Genomic DNA, 23553 nt, shown 5'->3' on the forward strand with positions numbered 1-23553 from the left:
AGCTAACACACACTTAACATTCGTTCGCAACATGGCGTTGAAGCGCCGAGAGACACGACGGCTCTCCCCCGACTAATGCAAGCTAATTGTTGTTAAAGCCAGTGGACTGCTCACCAAAGAAACCTAAACATTCACAGAGAGTCCTTTACGCACCGCCGGAGACAAAAGCGGATTCCAACATATGCATGTCGCTATAACGGTATAGCTGGTTGTATAGACGTATTGCTACCCCACTGGAGGAAATCAAAGGCTGTACATGGCGGTGGAGAGTACAATTTGGCTGTTCTGTCTTCTTTCGCTGTTTTGTGGTCCATCCAAGCAAGGTAAAGCGCTCACTTTACTCATCTGCATGTTTTTCAGTGGAGTGCATGTGTGAGGCAGCGGGCCACTCACATTACACTGAAGTGCAGTTACTCAGAACACAAGTGGGCTGTGATCAAAGATAGGGGAGAGCTACTTGGGTGCACCTTGCACGGTATACGAGCAGTATCTCCTCCGTGTTCTGTGGTGCTCACCTCACGTGGCCCCTCCGGTTCGTTCGAGGTAGGGTTGTATTGTTCCACCACGGGTGTCTCTGTCAGGACCGGCCGTGAAGCTTTGGTGTTTGGAAGTTGCAGCCCGAGGAGCGGTGCCACTGAGCGGCCAGGGGGCTTTGAACCGACCGGGGAAGTTTCGGATCAAACATAGGATGGGGCTCATTATGGAGACATGTGGGCTCGGATTTGGTGTTTAATGAGTGTGGAGCCCCCTGGAAGGAGCTCTGTCTTAAATGTGCCGATTGCTTTGTCAGTAAAAAAACAAAACAACTTAAGTTTTCTTTCTTTTTCTCACGGTTTAATAACCGAATGTGCGCATGGGACGACTGGTTTTCAGCCACTGGCTCAGCAAGTTCAGTGAGAGGATTTTGAAAGCGTAGGCCAATAGCATCAAAAGGACTTCGTTATCTATGCTTTTGATACACTTGAAGTAGAATGCGAGCTGATGTTTGGTTTCCCAGACATTGCGGCGGTGGCTCCCGAGAGTGGAAGCGTGCTGGTTGGAGAGGAAAGTCTGCCTACACAGGCGGCGACGAGTGGGTGAAAGACCGACTGCAGGATTTACATGACAAAGACCAGTGCAGAGTATCAGTGGAGGCTATACAGCTGACAGCTTTTCAGGGTCAGGAAAAGAAGATATAAAGTGAACCTGCCATGCGTTCCTTTTTAGGTAAAACTGTTTACCATCAAGGATAGACACACAGATGTTTGGTACATCTTTCATGACTGTATGCTATTAGGCCACTAAAACAAGAATGAACAACATAGTCTAATTGATATTTCACCCACATTATCTAGCTGAATAACGTTTGAATGACTAAGCATGTTAAGAGGTTTGTGTTTATCTGTCAAGTGCCTGAGGACCAGACAAGTGGGACTGTGAGTTTGTGTGTGAAGAGAGGGAGACAGAAAGAGAGAGAGATGGCATTAAAGAAGAAATTACAAAACTGTGATGTGAACCTTTTTTTTTTACCTCAATCTCCAACATGTGGCATTCATATTCATGCTGGGCAAATAGGATTACACGACTCTGGAACATAAATCTAACTTATATATTTGTCTCAAAACATATACAATGCAAGTCCCCTTAACACATTTTAGGGAAAGGCAGAAATTGCTGCTTTTATTTCTCATGTATTAAAGTGATTGTTTTAATTTAGCACTGATTGTGTTATGAAATCATGAATTAAATGAGGCCACTTTAGTTTCTGACATTGTATGACCCACATTAATTAAGATAAGCAGATAATTCAATGAAGACATCAGTGTTAGTTTCAGGCCTATTTAAATTGCCATCCAATTATTGTGGAGCCCCAAAGAAAGTTAGTCGATTTAGATTTTACTTAAAATGTGAACATGTCCTGATGTGAGAAGAATCTCACCATTACTTAGTTCTGATGTATACAATCTCTTTATGTATATTATTGCTGACATCTTGAAATGGTTGATAGGTTTTGCCCACACGAATACCGCACAAGCTATTACTTTCCTTTAGTCTTATCTCACATCAACACTTGTCCAATTTTAGTACATCTCCTGGCAAAAATGTCTGCTTAAAGATTTACACTGTCTTATCGCAATGTTGTTTATGTGTGTTGTCTCGGATTTTATTACAAATAGATGAGAGAATGTTGCTTACTGTCGCCTTTTGTCTCACCCATTTTCCACTGGTGTTGTGTATACTGTATAGCTGCATTATTAAAGTGTTTTCATTGAGTGTTTTATCCTTCTCTGGGGTCTGGAGGTTGCTTGCACATAGTTTTGCTGCTGCTGCAACTCTATTATGACATGCTGTAATTCAACACAGTGATGAGAGGGTGTTGTTGAAAAGCCAAATGTTTTGGAATGAATACTTCCAAACTCGAAAGTACTTCAACACATCTATGTAGAAATCATCTCCCTCTGAGCTATACTGTAATTGTATCACAAGTCCCATCATTCATTTTTTCAATTATGCATATAAAGACCTTAAAAGGGAGGCAACTAGAAGTATGCCTCCTTGACTTCCATCTGATATAATGGTAGAAGGTCATAGGATACAATTTATATAGAGTTAGATTACCATGCCCCGCAGACTCCTGCACAGTCAGAGTAAGGAATGACTCCCCTTGAGATCCTCCTGACAGGAGAGTGAGTGCCACACTGGGGGCGATCACATCTAGATGATGAAATCTCTTGCAGGTAAATGGCGATTGTGATGGAGGTTGTCTGTGATAAGAGTGAAGTGGAAATTGATTTATTTGCACTGTGAGATTTATCATTGGAAGTTGGTACCAAACAACTTTGACGTTTGGTTGCTGTCTAAAAAAATCTATGAAATACAGAGGTCTTGGAGATGTTATTTACACATCACATTTTGAATTCGACAAAAATAAACATTTGTTTTAATATTAAGGTCATCTAAACTACTTTGCTTCAGAGAAGAAGAAACCACCTTTGAATCTCTCTGCAAACACTGACAGCAGCATCATGAATGCATTATTACAAAATGATTATTTTGCATTACTATTATTCCCTTAGCAGTGTTTCCCCTAGGATGGAGTCACAGCAGCGGTGCTAAGGCACGCGGGCCCAGCTAAATGTGAGCGCGGAGCGCGTGGAATGTTTTTGTGTGTGCACGTGCGAAGTGCGCCCGCCAATATGTTTCTATGTGTCTGCCAGCACAAGAAAGGCTCTTGAGGCTCTACAGGTGTGTTTTGCTTAATCACCTTTATTGAACATACAGTAACACAAATATAACAATCAAAATAAAATGTATGCAATTTAATTATTTTAACCTGCTTTACTTGGGGGTGGACCTCACATCCTCTAGGGGGGTCCGGGGCATGCACCCCCGGGAAGATTTTTTTTTAAATGTTGAAGTTAAATGCATCAATCTGGTGCACTTTGAGCACAAGATGAATTATAGATACAGCTCTCAACACTCGTATGAAAGGGAGCTGTATACTTTTCAATAATCCCAAAATCTTTAGAATATGATCACAACCAATAACAAATCATTTAAACTTGTTTATTCTTATCTTATGTTACCTAGTTAGTATTCTTTCTTTTTCTTAATGCATATTTTACTAATCACTCTCCTTTTAAACTGTTTTTTTGTTACTGTCCTATAGTACACATTGGAATGATTTCTTACTTTATTTTTTACAACTATATTAAATAGTTAAAGGTGTGCTCTCTCTCTCGCTCTCTCTCTGTCTCGCTCGCTCACAGAGACTGTGTGGCCACGGATTATTATTTTAATGTATTAAAAAATTATTATTATTATTATTATTTTTTGGTACCTGGCTGGTGCCCCGTAGCAGCGGCGCGCATACATTCAGCAGCGGCGCGCATACATTCAGCAGCGGCGCGCATACATTCAGCAGCGGCGCGCATACATTCAGCAGCGGCGCGCATACATTCAGCAGCGACGCGCATACATTCAGCAGCGGCGCTTTCTCTCTGTGTTTATTTAGCTGGGTTTAGAAAGTGGAGCATGAATGTTTTGTGTGTCGGTGGTTGTGGGAACTGAGGCTGATGGCGCGGGGGGGGGGGGGGGGCTGTGGGTGATTCTGGGACAGGGATGAATAAGCGGGCGCTGGTGGGGCAAATTTGAGGGCAAGGGCCATTGCTACATCCACAAACAAAGAGCTTGTTTTATCCATTCTAGAGATCAAATGAAATTATGTCAACTTCACTTAACATATCACAAGCAAATTAATGAAACAAAGGTGCCAGCGTGTCTGTGTGTTCACAGTCCATGCAGTTATTAATGGACACAATAAAAGATCACATCTGCACTCCTGCAAGACTTTATGACCAAATAAATCGGATTATTATAACGCCTTTGGCCTCTTTATATGCGCATGCAAATTGTAAACACAGCATGATGAAGCATTGGTACTCCGCTGACTGAGAATGTCATGAGATAATTTACCATTGATGCTCTGCATGAGTATTTACTGTTTGTATTAACAGTCACACAGCTCGCATGAAATCGCAGTCCTCTTATGATTTGATTTGTCCCAGCAGGTGTTGATTGACCTCGCATGCTTTCCTGCACTGTCCACAGTTACACAGTTCGGAGATGCAGTGCAGTAGCAGTCTTGTGTAATTCTACTGAAGCAGCCTAGTGTGATAGGCCTTGATTAGGGGGAAAGTACTTCCTATTAATTGAATTCCCTTTACCAAGTGCCATTTCGTTAAACTGCCTATTCTGCATGTCTTTGGAAGGAAACCTGTGAGCCTGCAGGAAAGTAAAAGAGGGACTTTTCAAACTCCACAAAGAAAGAAACCCTTCTGACCTTTTGCAAATGAATTCTCACCTATAGCAGGTGGTATCATATATTAAAAACCTTTAACCAAGAAAAAGAAGGTCAGCCATATATTTCATGTAATGTCTTCCTATGTGTGAGTGGTGTTTCAAAACTGGTCCATAGGTCCATTCTGAATGGTGCAAATATATTTGTATACCCTCTATCCGTTTCACAGAGAAACCATTTAACTGCCTCGTTATGAACATGTAACGGTGTAAAAAACACAAGGCTGAATGAGTTTGGTCTAATTGCTGTTGCAACTCCTTTAATGTCTTTTCTAAGCCCCAATGGCATATTCTTCTTGCTGTGCATTACGTTTTATTGGGTTTGAACACCAAATTAAATCAGGTTTAGTTTAATTGTCATGTTGTGAAATTAAATTGAAGCAAATTGAAGAGCCTGTAAGAATTGTGATTTAATGAGGTTGACCCTAAGGGGTAGGAAAGCAAGGAACCACTGGTTTGAAGTTTATTCAAATGAATGTGTCTCTGATTACAGTACATTATGAGTTTAACACAGCTTACCACTCTCTGTATTAACTTGTAATGTTACCCTGTACAAACGGACAACGTAATAATGTAGACTGTAGTGAAAAGCCAACGTGTGCCTTAATTGAAAAATACAAGGAAATCTAAGGAAACAAATGGCTAATCACAGGTTTTTGAATATTTGAAAAAAACTGTAACACAGTTAAATTAGTACTATATGAAGACCTTCATTAAAGGCATCCAAACGAGCAGCATTTGCTCACATGCTCTTGACATACCAGTGAGGACTGTGTGATCCAGCAGAATATTATTGCTTTTTTATGCTGCTTTGAAACTCCCTGCGTGTTATTTCAGTTCTGGGAGAAATTCATTATGTATGGCTAACTCAACATATAGTTTTCGTAGAAAAAAAACCCAGTTATGTTTCCAATATTCTCAGGTCAGAAGTGGTCATCTCTACAGCATGTTTCAGACAAAGTTAATATTGCGACTGAACATTTGCTGTAGGGAATATATACTGCTGAGATGACCCTATATGCAATGTTAGGCATGGCGGTGGGAGTGAAATGTTTTTTGAGTCAACCATTTATTCGACTCACTGCACTAAGGTACTATAGGGCAAAGTACATTCCCTAGCTTGAATATTGTGGCGATGTAAAGTTACACAAGAGCTTATATTTTCAGCTTGGCATAGTCTCAGAGCAAGATAGTTTGGATATAGTGAGTGAGGTGTGTTAAGAACATTGTATCGTAAAAAAAAAAGGCCTGAACAAAGTAAAATGCAAAAAGTTGCAAGTTTTCTGCAGAGGGTATAACTCTCACAAAAGTTGCATCTTCTATGTAGTTGAATTATTTACTCAACATTTAAAAAATAAACCAAAATGCTGAAATGTGTGTATTAATAAATAATTGATTGTTGTTCAATTCACACAAGATGCAAACCTGCAAGATAATAAACACTTACATATCTGTCATCCTAGAAGCTGAGGACCTTATTTGATAGGAAGTGCATTGAGAGTTTTGGGTAGCAACATGTTTTCCCCCCACCAAATATATATTGCAAGTCCAATGCTCTTGTCTTTTGGCATCTGTTGGTCTTCCAAATGTTGAGAAAAGTTTTGGCTTGGAAATGAAAGTTCACTTTAAAACTTGGTTTAGTTTTTTTGGCAGTAGTCATCTCCCTGCTGACTGCTTTTGTCTTAAAATCTTATTCTGTTGCACCAATCAAAGAGTCATCAGTGCACCGTGTGGTATTTTTGGAGGTTAGACGTCATTCTGCAGTTTCACACATGGTATCAAAGTAGTATCAGATCGAGAAGTCAGATTTCATCACGCACTTAGTAGGAGTTGTCAGTGGTTCTCAATGTACTGACTGACAAAGAAAAAGAGGCAATGTACTAGACAAAATAACTGTAGAAATAGCCAAAATACAACTGAACAACAGCCCCTCTGGGTTAAGCGTACTGATCCACTACAGGAAGATGGAGTCATGTCTGTCTCAACCTTTTGGTCCCCTAACAGTTGAGGTCCATGTTTCCTCCTGAACTCATCTGTAATGTTTAGAGTGTGTTCAGCTCCAGTTTGTTTTGTCTACGCTGGAGGGCCAGCTGTTCAACCTCCCGTATAGTGGCAGCTACAGAATATTAAACATGGAATTGGTTGAGGGATGTATACTGTCTGTAGAACCACTACAGCATCGGTGTCTGCTGTTACTGCTCAAGTGTCTCATATAAGTCAGTAATGTCTTTGAGATCACCAACAAATATTTCTGTGTAGGATCTAATTGTGGTTTTTTTATGCTAAGTAATTGTGGAGGAAAATACATTATACCAAGCTTCTATTCTCCCATGTCCTGTAGCAGATTAAGAGCCCACCTCCTTAATGACTTAATGTAATTGCATTTCTAAATGATGTGATGTATAAATGATGTACTTGTGTAAAATGTGCTTTTAATGACTCTGTTTTAGTTGTCAGCCTTGTTTGAACGTTGGGCCCAAACTTGCACTTACATTTCCAGTGTTTCTTTGAACATGCGTACTCAGATCTCTTGAGACTTAGACGCAGTTGGACAGCAGGGCCTGTGTAGAATAGCTCATTACACATTAGCGGAAAATTAAGTATCTACATGTGTGTGTGTGTTTGCTGAGGTGCATTCACCCCGTGTGCCAGCCTGCTTGCTTGTGTGTAAGCGAGGGTGTGTCAGCTGCGATTTGTGAGTGCATCTTGATCCCCTCCCCGGAGAGCCTGTGCTAAATTAGGATGCATATTATTTAAAGATGCCCTGGGCTGAGTTTCAGCTGGGTATATTTGTGCAGTGAATATGTTGATTTTTATGGTGCCCTGTGTGCGCCTTTTCAGGTTGCCAGGGAGGCTATCTAAAGCACAGAAGTGCTTGTATGAAAGGAGAGGAAGTCTTGAGATTGATTTTTCTCTGCAATGAATTCAAACGATTTTCTCTCTTGGGATGTTCAAAGCACTGTGTTGAATTTATTTTGTTTGTGCTTCTTTCCAGTGGTGAATAGATCAGCCTGTTAGTAATACGTGAACATGTGAGCTAATGAATGTTTAATTCTGCACAAGTATAAGCATATATCTATGTAATATATAATGTAATTATTACTACTCTGGGTTGCATCTGCCGTAAAGGAGAGGAGTATTCACCCTCGCCTTCTAAAACCTTTGCCAAAGGTTTTGATGAAGAGACCATAAATATTCAATATCCGGAAGTTTATTTAATTTCTTCATCCATTTTAGAGAGATCTTTTTATTTTTGTCTGTTAAAGTAATGGCTTTTTGGCTTATAACATGTTGATGTCAGTTATGGATAGAAATGTTATCATGACAGGAGCAATGGTATTTTGAATTTGGCTCACAAGAAGAGCCAAGGTTAGAGATTGTTATATGTGCACTTTTAAGAGCATTTCAATGAGCAATGTTCCTGCTTTCCTTCACACTTGAGCAACTTTGAGTACTTTTCAAAAGATGGCAACATATAACATTGGAGGGCATTAACATTACAGAGAATCCCATATGAGACCAATATTAATATTCTCCTACAGCAGTTTCTGCAGCGAGTTGCCTCTCTATTGCATACAGAGATCAAATGTTCCTAAGTCTTTAGTTGTGGTGCTATCTGTTCATTCTTTGATCCCAGGAGCACAAACCGATATTACTGCTGCAGTGATGCAACTCGGATGGATTGTGCTATCTCATCCTGTTGGCTTACTAGGTCATTGAGGTTTACCACATAGTGTAATTTAAAACATTACATGAGGTGATTTGATTTGATGCTTGGAGTAGGGTCACAGCTGCACCTAGAGTGGTATACAGTATGTTATCTGCGATGCAATAATATCCTCATTTGAATCCCAGCACTTGTTCTATCCGTAGCCACATCTCCACTTGCAGGGGTGGCATTTTTTTTACATCATCTTCATGTTGAAGCTGCAGCAATATTTTTTGGAATGGGGTTACCGAGCCTCGAAAAGTGGCTACTATGTCATTTCACAAATACATTTTTTAGAGATAATATTCAGTCAATTATGAGTCGACTTATCAAACTGGTAAGATCTATTTACATGGATTTTGAATATTCAATGATTAAAAGATTAATATGCTTTATTGTCATATTGCAGCAACACAGTTTTGGCATAGCAACGCTTAAGTCCCAGGTACATCCAACAATGCAACATACAATGTACTTAAGAAATAAAAATAGCGCAAGAGGAAATAGAAAAATAAAAGGTGTGAGAGATTTGTGCAAGTGAATGATTTCCCACTGATATTTGTTTTTCATTCTGCCAGTGTGTGTGTGTGTGTGTGTGTGTGTGTGTGTGTGTGTGTGTGTGTGTGTGTGTGTGTGTGTGTGTGTGTGTGTGTGTGTGTGTGTGTGTGTGTGTGTGTGTGTGTGTGTGTGTGTGTGTGTGTGTGTGTGTGTGTGTGTGTGCGTGCGTGCGTGCGTGCGTGCGTGTGTGTGTGTGTGTGTGTGTGTGTGTGTGTAGCAGTCGGCGGCGGCGCTCACTAACCTGCATTCACATTCCTTCCATTCTTCCCTGCTGTCTGCTTGGTCACATGAGAGCAGAGGAGTGACTCTAAAGGTGGGCATGCATTCAGAAAGATGCGGTGTATATTTAGATAAATATTTCAATGTTGGTCTAGAGTTGTAGTCTAGCTTTAAAATTATGGTATATTGATGTGAATCTGCTGCAGAGGGAAAGGCAGCTGCACATGCAGAGAAGTCAAAAGAAAGCAGGACTGGAAGTTATACTGCAGGTGCATGATGGGGCTTCATGGATTTCTCATATGTTTATTTTGAACCGTCATGCTAAACACACACATAGGAATATCTAGAATAATTTTTGCATTTTCACAAACCCTTCAGTTCTCATTCAGACGCAGTAGTGCGCAAATATCACAGCACTCGTCTCTCATATCGGCCATGGACAATGTGATTATTGAGAACCCCAGTGTGAGCATAATAATATGTGCAGCACGCTCAGTACATGCCCTTCCTCAGCGCTGGGTAGTGTCACATAGCAGTCTCATTCATCATTCTGACCTTGTATTTAATGCTCAACCCTGATCCTTGTACACACATGCATTATAATGTACATGTGCTGCACTTCACAGAGCAGAGTTGAGTAGGAGGACAGTACTTTTCCATGTTATAGCTTCCAGTGTGTGCCATTGTCCTGCTCTACTCTACATACTGGGAGCCTTTACATTACCGATCCACTGTCTCATGTCACCCCCAGTGCAAATTCCTGTGCATTCACTGTGCCGCTGCGTGAACAAACATATTCTGATTTGGATCTCCTGTGTTACTCCCATGTTAGTGTTATTGCTCGCTTTGTTGACTCATGCAAGTGGGCCTGGCACTTGACATGGCCATGTGGAGGCCCCATGCTGCTGGGAGGCCCCGCATGCAGGAGCGCGGCTGTGTGATTGGAGGAAGCCCCACTGGGATGAATGAGCACTGTACATAGAGCAGGAGGAATGAGGGACTGCACCGGGACGCCCCTCTCTCTCACTCTCTGTCCCACGTTCCCGCTCCGTTACTCCCTCTTGTACACACAGTTGGACACGGGAGCCATGTTTGTCTCACCACAAACAACTTTTGTCCATCTACAATTAAATGCTATTTTCAAGTTTCAAGTTTCAAGACTTTTATTGTCATGTGTGCATAGCTACAGTGTAGATATGACAATGACAATCTTAGGTCACATGCAGGCTCCTCCAACAATGCAACACAATAAAACTGAAAAATAGAATATTTCTATTATATTATATTAAAATAGAATATAATAGAAACAGAATATGATAGAAACTGTGCAGACTAGTCTATATACAGTAATTGGAATATTGATATATGTGAGTTGCAAACAGATGAATGTACAGTATGTTCTTTCAAAAGTGCAGTTGTTTAACAGTCTTATGGCCTGTGGGATGAAACTGTCCCTTAGTCTGGTGGTTTTTACCTTTATGTTACCACTGGCTTTGAGAAAAGAGTAACAAAGTATGACCGAAGCATGGACATTTTTGATATTAGTTGTTTGACAGTGTTGTACATCTTAATGCAGAGTGACAGGTGCAAAGGCAAATCATGACACAACATTAGTTATAGAGCTGTATAGTAATTGTAAGCAAAGATACCAACAATCTTTTGATTCAAATGCATAGTTGTGCTATTTTCTTTATTCTTCTATGATAGTTAAAAGAAACATCCTTGTTTTTCTTTACTGGTTGTAAAAAGCAATCCATTTGTCTATCTTACCTGGACTTAGGGAAATGGTAATGAGCATTCTTTCAATATTTTCTGATATTTTATAGACATAGACAGAGAACTTATTGATGTATTTTTCATTTTGAAATGTCAATAATGTTCTTCTGGGAGATCATTAGATGGTAATAATTTACATTTGTTTGTTTTAAAGTTAAAGTAACGATTTTCAATATGCCACCTGATCTGGAGGCCAGGGTCCTAATGAGCAGCAACAGAATCCTTCATTCAGAAAGATGATTGAAACTGTTTTCATCAGGGAAAAATGCTGTGCTAAATGTGAATGAAGCAAGTTTAATTAATATCAGCCCTGTCATCAACCCTTGTATGGTGTTCGGGTCTGTGGGACCCGTTTTCATTATTTACTGTAGCTAAAGAAAAATGATATGACAAATTATTTGTTCAAACCCACACTCAATGGCCTCGGCTCATTTTCTGTGAAGAATATCAGAACACATTTTCAATGACCACCCACTGTACCCCCCCCCACCCCCCTCTCACATTTCTGAGAATTCAGAGTCTGACAGTGACTTTGAAGAAGAGGATGAGATTGGGTTAACAAATGTAAAAGGGCAAATATTAACCATATATGTTGTTTATATTGCTTGTAATTTGGATGAAGTCCCATCTGTTGAGTATTTTAACATAAAATAGTTTGATTGTGTTGAATTGAAGCCCAAAAAGGCAGCGGGTCCACCAGACCCACGAACACTGGCTGAGTAACACAAATATGAACACCACACAAGGGTTAAGTTGTGCAGGAATGAGTCCTAAACCCTGGAAGAGAATGAGCATTTTATAACTTGTTAACTTGTCTCAAAGTCAATGCTTTTTCCAACGTGTTTTTGGATAGATGCTTGCAAGAAGATCTGTGGTAAACTTACGAGATTTTCCCCCACTCGTGAATGTCTGAAGCTTCCTTTAGCTTAGCAGTGGTGATGTGAAGCCATGCAGCCATGATGTAGTTTGTTTATATCCTATATTTGTTATTTACTTCTGGTGATTGATTGCATTTCCGCTTCAAAAATGATATTATCTTGCTGAACATAAATGTTTCTTTGCCACGCAGCCTAGTATTCCAAAATCCTGTTGGCTTTTTCCTCTTTCTTTTGTGTGAACTCAGTGGCCTCTCGGATGCTAAAAGTCAGAGTAAAAACTTTGATTCATCGTATCAGCTTTCTGACTGTGTGGGTGTGTGTGTGTGTGATGACGGGGTGTGAGAAGAACCCTGCTATATCGTCATGGGAGGAGACACAGCTTGAACGGTTAACACCTGACACGACAGCTGTTCAGATTGTCGAGTGACTCACAACCGCGCTGTTGATTCAGTGAAATTCTGAGCGCTATGTGTGCAGCGTTGCTAAACTAGTAAACAGAAACTTTTATTTGCCATCAGAGCAATTTAAGATGCATAAAGACAGTTTAATGTGTAGCATGCTTCAGACTCCTGACAGCGCTTTGCCCAAGGCACCATTTTAACATGGGAAGCCAGAGATGAAGCTTGATAAAAGCCTAAATATTTAGACAGGAGTGGGCTGCGTCTGTCAGGGAGGATTACTGTTTCTTGTTATTATTCAGCTCTTTCCACTTGCATACCGAAACCTGAGTCTCCATCTCCCGGCAGGGTTTATCGCTAGCTGCTTCTCTGCTCAGAATATCACAACTGTGGCTTTGAATTATCGATTTATTCTCAAGTCGCATGGTGTTTCGGCCACAAGCACGTATAAGTTCCCTATACGGCTTTCACCTTGCTGTTATCGCTGCATCGTGATTGAGTTAGCAAACAGGCTGGAATAAAAATGTATAAAACAGGTGTAACGCTAGTTGAGCTCAATTTGTGGTTTTGTTTGTGGCATCCAGACGATCACACTCACACACACAGAAACACACTGGAGTTATCCTGCTGTAAACGTGGCACTGTGCTATCAATCAGACCATCTGTCTCTGTTCACTCAGTCTGTATTTAGGTTTCAACGCAGTGATATCGCACAACACTGTTTCACAGAGACAAGTACTACCTACATGTACAATACAATACCTTTCTGACATCATTCAGGAGCAACTCAAAGCAATTACCTACTGCTGTGTCAATTTAGCAGGAGGCACAAGGCAATCTGGTTTTCCCTGCTTTTGAGTGCTTTAGTGGTCCCTCTTCGCAAAAGCGTCTGTAATCACATTTCGTTGCTCTCCTTCAATTGAGTCTCAAGGCTGCCTTAATCTTATCTGCACTGTTCAGTCCTGTATTTCATTCTTTTACTCTGGGTCCCTTGCTTTTTCTCATTTACCCTCTTCCCGTTTCTTGATTGTGACCCCTTTCAGCCAATGGGGCACTTGTTAATCCAACACTATAGTTCTTGTGCTGATTCTTAGCCAAACTTGTTTTGTAGTTATTTGGTTGACATTTGCTTAGTACTCCACTTTGGTCTGAACTGAATTTTTTCAACAATTATTGGATGGATTTCCTTTAAACATTCGGTACAGCTTTGGTGATCCCAGCACATGTTGTCAAATGTCACCATGAGATCATGAGATGTACTTTTGTCCAGTGCTTTGTTTTATGACCAAACAACTCGTAAACAAATGACTCTCCAAACATCTTCTGCTGTCCTTTTGTTAAGTGCTAATTTGTTAATGTAAGCATGTGAGCTTCTTAACAAGCCGGCGTTAGCAATTAGCTCAAAGTACTGCTGTGGGTTCAGGAGGTAACTGTGCTAAACACATGACAACATGCTATATGTCATTCTGGCGTATCAGCCTCAGGTAAAAAGAATATTCAATTCATTACAAGAAGCACTATTTATTGTCTCTTTTAGCCTTTGATCATATCTCTAGTTCCTGAAAGGCCAGAGGTATTGTATAGCTTGGCTTTAGAGACTGTGGAAACCTGAGCTGTGACCTGCGAGTCATGGGTTGTCCACTCTCTGTTGACAGTGAGCAGGGCTGGGTGAAATATTCACTGTGTCGGGTCACTCTCCTCCTCCCACTCCTGCTCTTTCTCCTTATGTTCTCCTAAACGATTTGTGAATAGGTGATCCATTAACAGAAATGGACCAGCGGACTAGTTGATGGTATCGAGAGCAGTGCCCTCCTAACTTCTCCATTTCCCCTGACTTTTCTCTCTTATTCTCCGTCTGAATGACAGAGAGAGACAGTCTGTTGTTATGTCTGTGTGTTTTGTCTTCCTTTCTTTGTGCATTGCATTGTGAGTAAGACTCCAAATAGTCTATTTCACTGATTTGTCCATCTGATTAGTGATATAAGGCAGTAGTATGAAAGTACACCAAACATGGGATTCCATTTCAGAAAATACCACCCCTTTATTCATGCAACATCTAAATTGCTGTTGCTATTCCAAATCCAGATAAGGTCAAAATGGTTATTTAATGGGTTTTGGGGGACTGTTTGATTTGTGTGTGGCGTTCTTTCTTTCCTTTTTTCTCTGTTTTGATTTTCTGCAGTTGTTTGATGGGCTCAATTTCATCCTCTCTCCCTTTTGTAAACCGCTGTCCTTTCTCTACTTAGAGTAAGATATGAACCTCTTGGCGCGGTGCCATCGCAATCCATTCACTACAGCTCAGTGAAACCGCACAGCCGCTACTATATCCCAGAGTGCACCCTGTCCATTCCAGCAGCACCCATTTGTACAGTGAAAATGGCAAAATGTCCACTTCACAGACCCCCCTACCCTCCTCTTCACCACATTGTGTGCTCATGATACATTGACAGTTACTCTTTTGGGATTGCGTGTGTCTCTGTGGGTTGAAACAGCTGTGTGGGTACATGTCAGCGTGTGAATATGTGTGTGTGTATTTGTGTGTGTGCTGCATATTGGCCACAAATCTAGGGCATGTCAAGTTTTCCAGTGTGAAAGTGTGTCTCAGTTTTCAAGTGATTTATTCCCCGGATTAAATAGCTACTACTTGAAATATGTGATACGATTATGATGCCTCCTTTTGTAAACGGATAGCAAATCATGCTAGTCCTGTAACCTCCCTTTATGTTTACAGTTACAGGTTGAACACCTTTGTTTTATTTTATCCTATTATAAATTGTGTTTTTTAAGTGTAAGGCAAGTTTATTTATACAGTATAGCCCCTTTCAACACAAGGCAATTCAAAGTGCTTTACAAAAAAAATGAAAGACATTAAGAGCATTAAGAAACATATTATAAAATGTTATTTAATAATAATAATACATGTTATTTTTAGGCGCCTTTCATGACACCCAAGGACACCGTACAATTTGTTAAAAAAAGAAAACGCTAATAGGCAACAGAACATGATAAAAACACAAACAGGAAATCATGGAGGAGACAATCAAGTGGACACAAATGAAACATATAATGGGGAGCACTACAGTGAGTAGGCAGATTTGAACAGGTGGGTTTTTAATTGGGATTTGAATATGGTGATTGTGTCTGACTGTCGGATGTGCGGGGGGGGGGGAGTTCCAGAGTCTGGGAGCAGTGCAGCTAAAACCCCGAGCTTTTTTAAAAACACTCATTTAAAAGCAAAGGTAAGTGTAAGGATGTCTTAACCTAAAGTAAAATGTGTGTTTCCTGCTTATCTTCCACTCCAAATATGGGAGTCTTCCATGTCAAATGCGGAATGATCCCCACCTCTTGCCATTTAAAACCATTGCCATTGAGCTGGAAAAAGGCTGCTAACATTTTAATGACTTAATGTGACATAATTAGCTGGAATGGGGGCAAAGAAATAGAGGAGCCATGGAGGTGATCTGTGTCAGTGTTTGTGATGGCGTACTTGTACAAAGTGTTTCTGTTCCTACAGTGTGTTCTGCTTCTATGTTCCCTATTCGTATGGGGTTTCTGGTGCATGTGTGTACGTGTGTGTGTGTGTGAGCACTGTGCCACCTTTCTCAGCATTACCCAGCCTCTTCATCAGGAAGTGATGGTGGGGGGTCAGGCCTCATTTAATCAAGGAAAAAATTTCAACTCCCATTAACTTAATTAATCCAACGCTGGAGAAAGAGAAGCTGAAAGAAACCTCTGTGTGTGTGTGTGTGTGTGTGTGTGTGTGTGTGTGTGTGTGTGTGTGTGTGTGTGTGTGTGTGTGTGTGTGTGTGTGTGTGTGTGTGTGTGTGTGTGTGTGTGTGTGTGTGTGTGTGTGTGTGTGTGTGTGTGTGTGTGTGTGTGTGTGTGTGTGTGTGTGTGTGTGTGTGTGTGTGTGTGTGTGTGTGTGTGTGTGTGTGTGTGTGTGTGTGTGTGTGTGTGTGTGTGTGTGTGTGCATGGCGTTTGAATTAAATCAGCAGCGAAGGCCTATGAAATGGATGTGACCAGGCTACAGGAGGTCGAAGCTGAACTGCTCCAACATTGACATTGAGCGGACATTCTCATTTCCTACTGTGTCTTCTCCAGCAGAAATGAGACTGAAGAGGGAGTGTGTGTGTGTGTGTGTTAATGTACGTCTGTGAGAAAATAACCTTTATAAGCCATAATCAGGGACACTTTAAATTATGTAACTTGCACAGATGCAGTAATGACTTCATGGAAACAACACTGAAAGGGAATTCATTCATAATATTGTTCACCTATAGATGAATCCGAGCTGTAGGCAGAAGTAAACAATCCACCATCACCTTGCCCGCACATCACTTATACAACCCTGAACCCTTTGTATAGCGCTGTCATGCAAATGATTTCACTTGTATGCCAATACATCTAACCAAGAGATCCATTAGAACCTTTTACATGTTGAACATATAATCATCAAATTATATGTTCAATAAGTGTTGGTCCTGTTTAAACTGATTATAGTATGTGTTTTTTCAGCTTTTTATTAGCTGCTCCACCAACAAACTGAGACTTTAGAAAAGTGTTTCTTCTGTTTTAATTAAATGATGAATTAATTTGAATTAAATCCTCAATTCATGGTGGGTTTAGTTGCAGCACTGCACTTCAAATCCAGACTGTGCAGGTCAGACAGAATCAATAGGTTAATTTAGTTTTATCCCCAAAGGCTGTGTCGAAGCTTGACACTTGAAAACCTTCACATTCACACAGATTACTAGGATCTGACAGAGGGGGCGACTGGCTCCATACATGTCTGCTTTCACTGTCAGTGCAAATGTGTTTTTAGACCTGTCAGTAAGTGCCGCTGCATTGGAGAACACCACACATAAATAATCCACCAGGCTTGAACAGAGGAAGTCAGACAATAACAATGTAGAGGTGTTCAAAACAAAACGAGGCAACTCATTCCAACGCTCAGAAGATGCTTAAATATTGCAGGTAACACAAACAGGAAAGCTAAATTCAATTAGGGTCATCTAAAAAAGACAACATACATTATATCAAATAAATCCAACAGCACTAAGATAGATTCATACAGTATACTGTATATGGATTCTGTGTTTTCAGCAGTGATTCATTTTCTTTAAAGTGAATACGTTACTGTCAGCATGCCCTTCCTAAAATGTATGAATATGTGAAATAATATGAAAATAAGCGATTACAAGCTAAATCAGGTTCATCCGTGTTTAATCACAACTACTACTTGCTGAACCTCAGTGTCTAATATTGGATAGAATGTGTAGTCTACTGAGAATAGTGCAATATTTACCCTTACTATTCATAGTTTTACCTTATTGGTCTAATGCTATTCAGCCTGTTCATAAAATATAATTAACCACCAACGTGTCAGTCAAGGTTTGAACTCTTCAGTTCCTTTTATCTCCCACCTACAAAACCGATCTTGATCTTTTCACCTTCTTTGGTCAATAATTCCCTTTTTCTCAAGATCTCTTATTGATTTGTTTTACACTTTTATCATTCCAGCTTGTTCGTCAAAGAACTGAAGTAAAAGAAAGTTCATAAATTGCATTAAGTGTGTTCAAACATTGGCAAACATGACAATGGAAGCATTCTTTCACACTCTAAATCATAAAGCTTTCTTTAAAAAACAAGAATGATGAAGCTTTAGCATGGTGGCTAAGAAGTATCTCCTTTGACCACGGTTTATGTAGCGCTCTGTTGCTTATCTCACACCAGCTCATCAACCTTTCAATCCAGGACTTCCCCTCTCTCTCCCCGACTTTAATGTCCTGCTGCTGACACACAAATCCCTTCATGCCGCTGCACCCATTTCATTTTCAGAGCTCCTCCTCCTCTGTCTCCTCCTCTGGCCGCTACTCTGTCCCCAAATCACCCTGCCTCTGGAATGCACCACCCCTATCCATCTGTGCTGCCAGCGCTATCGATTGTATTGAACTTTTGCTGTGAAATGAAAAATGGCCTCGTGCTGGAATTGATAAAGTAGGCAAAAATATCCAAAAATGACAAAAAAACAGATGTGTGAATAATTGCATCAATGAAGAATGAATGTGCAATATTGGATTTATAGTTGAGCTGTGATAGTATTCACAGAGCAATACAAAGATTCCTACAGAGGGTTCCAGCAAGGTCTACATCTAAATGAACATTTAGGGACATATTAAATATATAGTTTAAAGATCCCTACGCTCCAAAAACATTTTTTTTGTCCCATAAAATGTCTGTCCTAAACAGTACTGACGTAGCTATGAAACATGCAAATCGATAATTGTCTCATACACAATTTCCTACTCATTTAGAAAGAAACAGTCTTTGACACAACACCAGCAAAGAAACCTGAAAACTCCAGTGCAGCGTGGACCTGTCAGAGTGTGCATTAACATAGTGAAAGATTTTACCGGAAACATACAGGTTTTGAATGTAAACCAGACCCTTTAGTACCCTTTACCTCTACCAGACAATCCCACTTATATTTGTATGCATCCAGAGCAGTAACACTAACAAACAACAGATACAAAATGCCAACTAAACTTTCTGGTCTGATGTGTCTGCTAGTTGCCGATTATGATGCATCAGTTGTGTCCCATTTTTGTTCTAAAGGAAGAAACAGAAGACGCAAACAACTCATCAAGGCCAGGTTGAACATTACAAAGACGTGCTTCCACTTTTTATGTGTTTAACAATATATTCAACAACACGGTTAACTATCGTTTCTATCTTTGTCCCTCACAGAAAAGCCTTTTTCGGTGGAGCTGAGCTGCGGGGCGGGGCCCAGTCATGTAGTGTTGGAGCCAGGTTCGCCCCTCCTGCTGGACTGCAACCTTGGGGCCACTGAAACACCTTTCAATGTCACCTGGTTTCAGGATGGCCAGCGCCTGCCTCTGGGGGGGGGGGGCTTCCTGCAGTATTTGGCCAACGGATCCCTCCTCCTGCTGCCGACCTCTAAGGAGGGCCAGTCCCCCCACCAGGGAGTGGAGGGGGGCTACAGCTGTGTGACTGCTAGCACCCTCGGAGCCCTGACCAGCCGGACTGTGAATGTTCTCCTAGCAAGTAAGTCTCTAGCAGTTACAGGGCTGTCATATGCTCATCTATGACAATGAATATGTATCAAAAGTGATTTGTCTAGAGTTTACTGCTTTGGGCCAAATGCTTGCTTTGATAGGCTCCAATCCCAAAGTTTAAAAAGTGCATTGATAGATGGATAGAAAGTTCAACAAACGTTCTTACCATAGCTGCTTTAGAGAAAAAAAGTTCTCTAGAACGGAAACTATTAGGTAATCAATCAATTAGTTAATCTACACAAAATAAACCCATCCGATAATGGAATGATCATTTAGTCATTTCTTTAACCCTCCTATTGTCTTCGTGTTCCCCCCCTTACTTTGGTGTTCGCGGTCAAATTTGACCGGTCCTGTTTTAACTGCTATTACATTAACACAAAAACCATTAATCATCACCACATTTCATTTAACACCATTTCAAACTGTAAATATTGTATCAGACTACTGGTATACATGAAAAACTGCAGTAAATATACAAAGAACAGACACTGAACATGTATTGCGTGTGCCAGGTGTGATCCATGTGGGGGGATAGGCACATAAGAGCGGGAAATGTGTCAAATTGTTCTGTTTGTGTGTGTGTGCCAGGTGTGATTCACATGGGGGGATTGGGCACATAAGGGAGGGGGACACATCTAGAGTGTGTGTGTGTGTGTGTGTGTGTGTGTGTGTGTGTGTGTGTGTGGGTGTTTGTGTGTGTGTTTTATCTGATCCGGATGGTTACTAATTCCTTTTCTTTATGGCGGACCGGGAACACCATGGGTGTTACAAAGTTGACTAAATCATCCAAAATGCAATGAAAGTGGTGATCAGCAATTGTGTATGTTCAAATGTCTACTGTGAAGGATATCATAAAGCCTTAATGCAATCGAATGTAAAACGGATGTAATGGATCCAGCCTCAGTTTTCTGCTTTTTGGAGTCCTCTATGATGGTAAATTGCATTCGTATTTGGTTGCATTTGCCCCCTTGGTTGGGCAAAACAAGAGTTTTGGGGAGGTCACCATTAGCTCTCGGAAAATGTGGTGGATATAGCTCACTATTTTCTGCCACTTTGTTGATACTAAAGTGAAAGCTACAAAATGTGTTTTTGAGGTTAAATTAAGTTCTTCTTCCATCATGGTGATTATATCATGAAAATACAGTTACTTTTTGTGTTGTGGGGTATCTGTTTGTCTTGGCAGTAAAAAATGCTTAACATTTCAGGAAGAGGTAGGTCGCACTGTCCCTTATGTAATGGAGGAATATTGGTTTGATTCAGTTATCCATTTAGAGTTCAGTATGCAAACACACACAAGCAATGTGCTTTGTCAGATTTGTCAAGGGATTTCTCTTGCGTCGATGGAGATGAACTTGGTTCTACTGCGCCTCAGATAGGAGACTTATCCTCTGATTAAGTGCTAGCAAGTGTCCTGGGAGTAAGTACACTTTTAAACATCAGCCGGTTAAAAGGCAGGAGGAAAACTGGGTGGAAATGAAAGAAATGTACAGGAAGATGCGGGAGTGAGGCACGAGAAGAAAGACTGTAGCTCTGTAATCGCCCCGCCAAGGAGGCCTCTTTCTCTCACACTCTTTAAGTGGTCATCTTTATTTAGTCATTAGCTTTGTATAAAATGAGACAGTGCTCTTTGTGGATGCCCCTGCTTTTGTCAGCTGTCACATGCCTATTTATGAGGATCTCTTGTTTGAGGAACAAAAAGGAGTAAAGGAGGCGAAGGGGGGGGATGTGGGATGAATGGTGAGAAGGCAGAAAAGACTGAAGAGAGTTTGTGGTGATGGTGAAAGGAAAGGCTGCAGACACCATTAAGAATGACCTTCGTGTGTGTGTGTGTGTGTGTGTGTGTGTGTGTGTGTGTGTGTGTGTGTATGTGTGTGTGTGTGTGTGTGTGTGTGTGTGTGTGTGTGTTTGTGTGTGTGTGTGTGTGTGTGTGTGTGTGTGTGTGTGTGTGTGTGTGTGTGTGTGTGTGTGTGTGTGTGTGTGTGTGTGTGTGTGTGTGTGTGTGTGTGTGTGTGGTGTGTGTGTGTGTGTGTGTGTGTGTGTGTGTGTGTGTGTGTGTGTGTGTGTGTGTGTGAGAATGTGCATGCATGAGTGTGTGGCGTTTGAATTAAATCAGCAGCGATGGCCTATGAAATGGATGTGACCAGGCTACAGGAGGTCGAAGCTGAACTGCTCCAACATTGACATTGAGCGGACATTCTCATTTCCTACTGTGTCTTCTCCAGCAGAAATGAGACTGAAGAGGGAACGTAGCAGAGATCACATCTGTGAAAACACATTACGAAACCCACCTGCTCCAGTTTCCCTGTCGCAGTATATGACGCATGTGGCCTTGTATAAAAGCATGTAGATGTGTAGGGAAAGGAAAGAAACTGGCTCACTCATTAGATACGGACAAACAGGAATTCAGAATCCAACTCGCTCTTTTCTCGGCAAAATGCCAGAGGAGGCACACAGTGTGCACATTACATTTCCCAAACACATCCACGGGTAAACGATGATGCAGGAGAAAAAGCAGCTTTTAATGTTAATTAGACCAATTAACCTTTCTCATTATGGGGCTGCTGAGGTGAATGTCGATATATCCTAATTCATACCAGCTTTTGCAAGTCATTACAGTCAAATAGCTGATGACATAATTATAGAAAAGGGTGCGCTCTCGATAATAAACAACCTGTGTACTTTATACGTTTATACATTGTGGGGTTTTCATTACGGTGTATCCCTGCTTTTTTTTAAACTAACTTAAGGGTCATGATTTTAGTAAATACATACAATCGCCATGGCTTTGAAAATATTAAAATAGGAGGAGGATCACTTCTCAACATGAGAAACGGTAATTCAGGAACATCTAACAATATAATCAAATGTACCGGCTTAAACATTTTACAAACAAATAAGTACAACAGGTTTGTTAGAATTAGCTTTCATTTTCATTTCATACACATGATGAATCAATTCTAAGGTCAGAGTTTGGCCACTTAATAAAGCTTAAAAGGGCAGTGTACTGTAAATAGGAAATTAAAATGTCTTACCACACATGTTTCGCAGTTGCTGTTACAAATATCTGTTGAGGCTAGGGGCACGCTTTATGAGTTTTCACACTGTTAGTCAGCCTGAAAGCTGGGTAGCAGAGGGGTCACGGGTGGAATTATCTGTTGCACAAGGGGAGGGGAAAAACGCTGCAATCTGATAGCTGTGGGGCCAAAGAGTGGGGCATAGATAGAGGGACAGACAAAGACAGAGAACAAGTCTGGGGTAAAGTCAAGGGCAGGGGGGAGGGAGAAGCAATGAAAAAGACAAATGAGAGTGAGTAAATACATATGTGAGGACCTTTTTATGTAGTGCATTGAATTGTTAGACACTTTCATAGAGTAGGCCCAAGGAGCTGCCTCAAAACGTTTATTTTAAAGACCTTGTTGCTAGGAAATAATTGGATATGTTTTTTTACCCTTTGACTTGATATGTCACCTTTTGTGTTACTTTGTTTGTGTAAAACAGCAGGGTGCCGGGCGCTTCTGTCATGGAATTTCATTGCGGGGGGGCTTGCATAGATTCCTGATAAAGACTAATATGATTAGGCTTTGACAGAGAGGAGGCGGAAGTCCTGCCAGTCGCCATTGTTCCATCACAGCATGGGCAAAGTGTCTTCTCCGAACACCGCCCGCCTCCTTTGCGTTAAAGTTTTCTCATCTGCACTCTCGCTGATCAGCTGTTGTTTACCACAGATTCAGGTTTATTGCCAAGTAGGTTTACGCATACAAGCAAGCATTTGTTTGAGTCCATGCGTACAATAAGAGGAATTCAGATTTAAAAAGGAGCAAAAACACAGAAAATAGCTATTAAAAAAAAAGAAAAATATAAAAAGAAATGTTTGCAAATGTTATAAATATACAAAAAGATAAGTCCCATTCAAACTCAACCTAACAATCAAAAATGTGCAGTTTATCAGAATGTAAGGTTTCAGAGCTGTGCAGTTGAACAGGAATGTGCAAAATATAAAAAGGAATGTGAATTTACAATATGGAATATGATCCGCCACACATACACACATACACACTCAAACACACTGCATCACACTGACAATCATATGCTCACAGTC

The 23553-nt window shown here is 40.7% G+C and overlaps 1 protein-coding gene across 1 annotated transcript in view; it reads left to right on the forward strand.

Annotated features, from left to right (window-relative positions):
* The first annotated feature begins 255 nt into the window (after positions 1-255).
* igdcc4 (immunoglobulin superfamily, DCC subclass, member 4) overlaps positions 256-23553 on the forward strand; it is a 46829-nt gene continuing 23531 nt past the window's right edge. Inside the window, exons 1-2 of the mRNA XM_034116779.1 lie at positions 256-323; positions 19126-19443. Of these exons, the coding sequence (XP_033972670.1) occupies positions 257-323; positions 19126-19443 (385 nt within the window). The 5' untranslated portion in view covers position 256. The remainder of the gene's footprint in view (positions 324-19125; positions 19444-23553) is intronic.

Source organism: Trematomus bernacchii, unplaced genomic scaffold (genome assembly GCF_902827165.1).
Source record: "Trematomus bernacchii unplaced genomic scaffold, fTreBer1.1, whole genome shotgun sequence".
NCBI classification, from domain to species: Eukaryota; Metazoa; Chordata; class Actinopteri; order Perciformes; family Nototheniidae; genus Trematomus; species Trematomus bernacchii.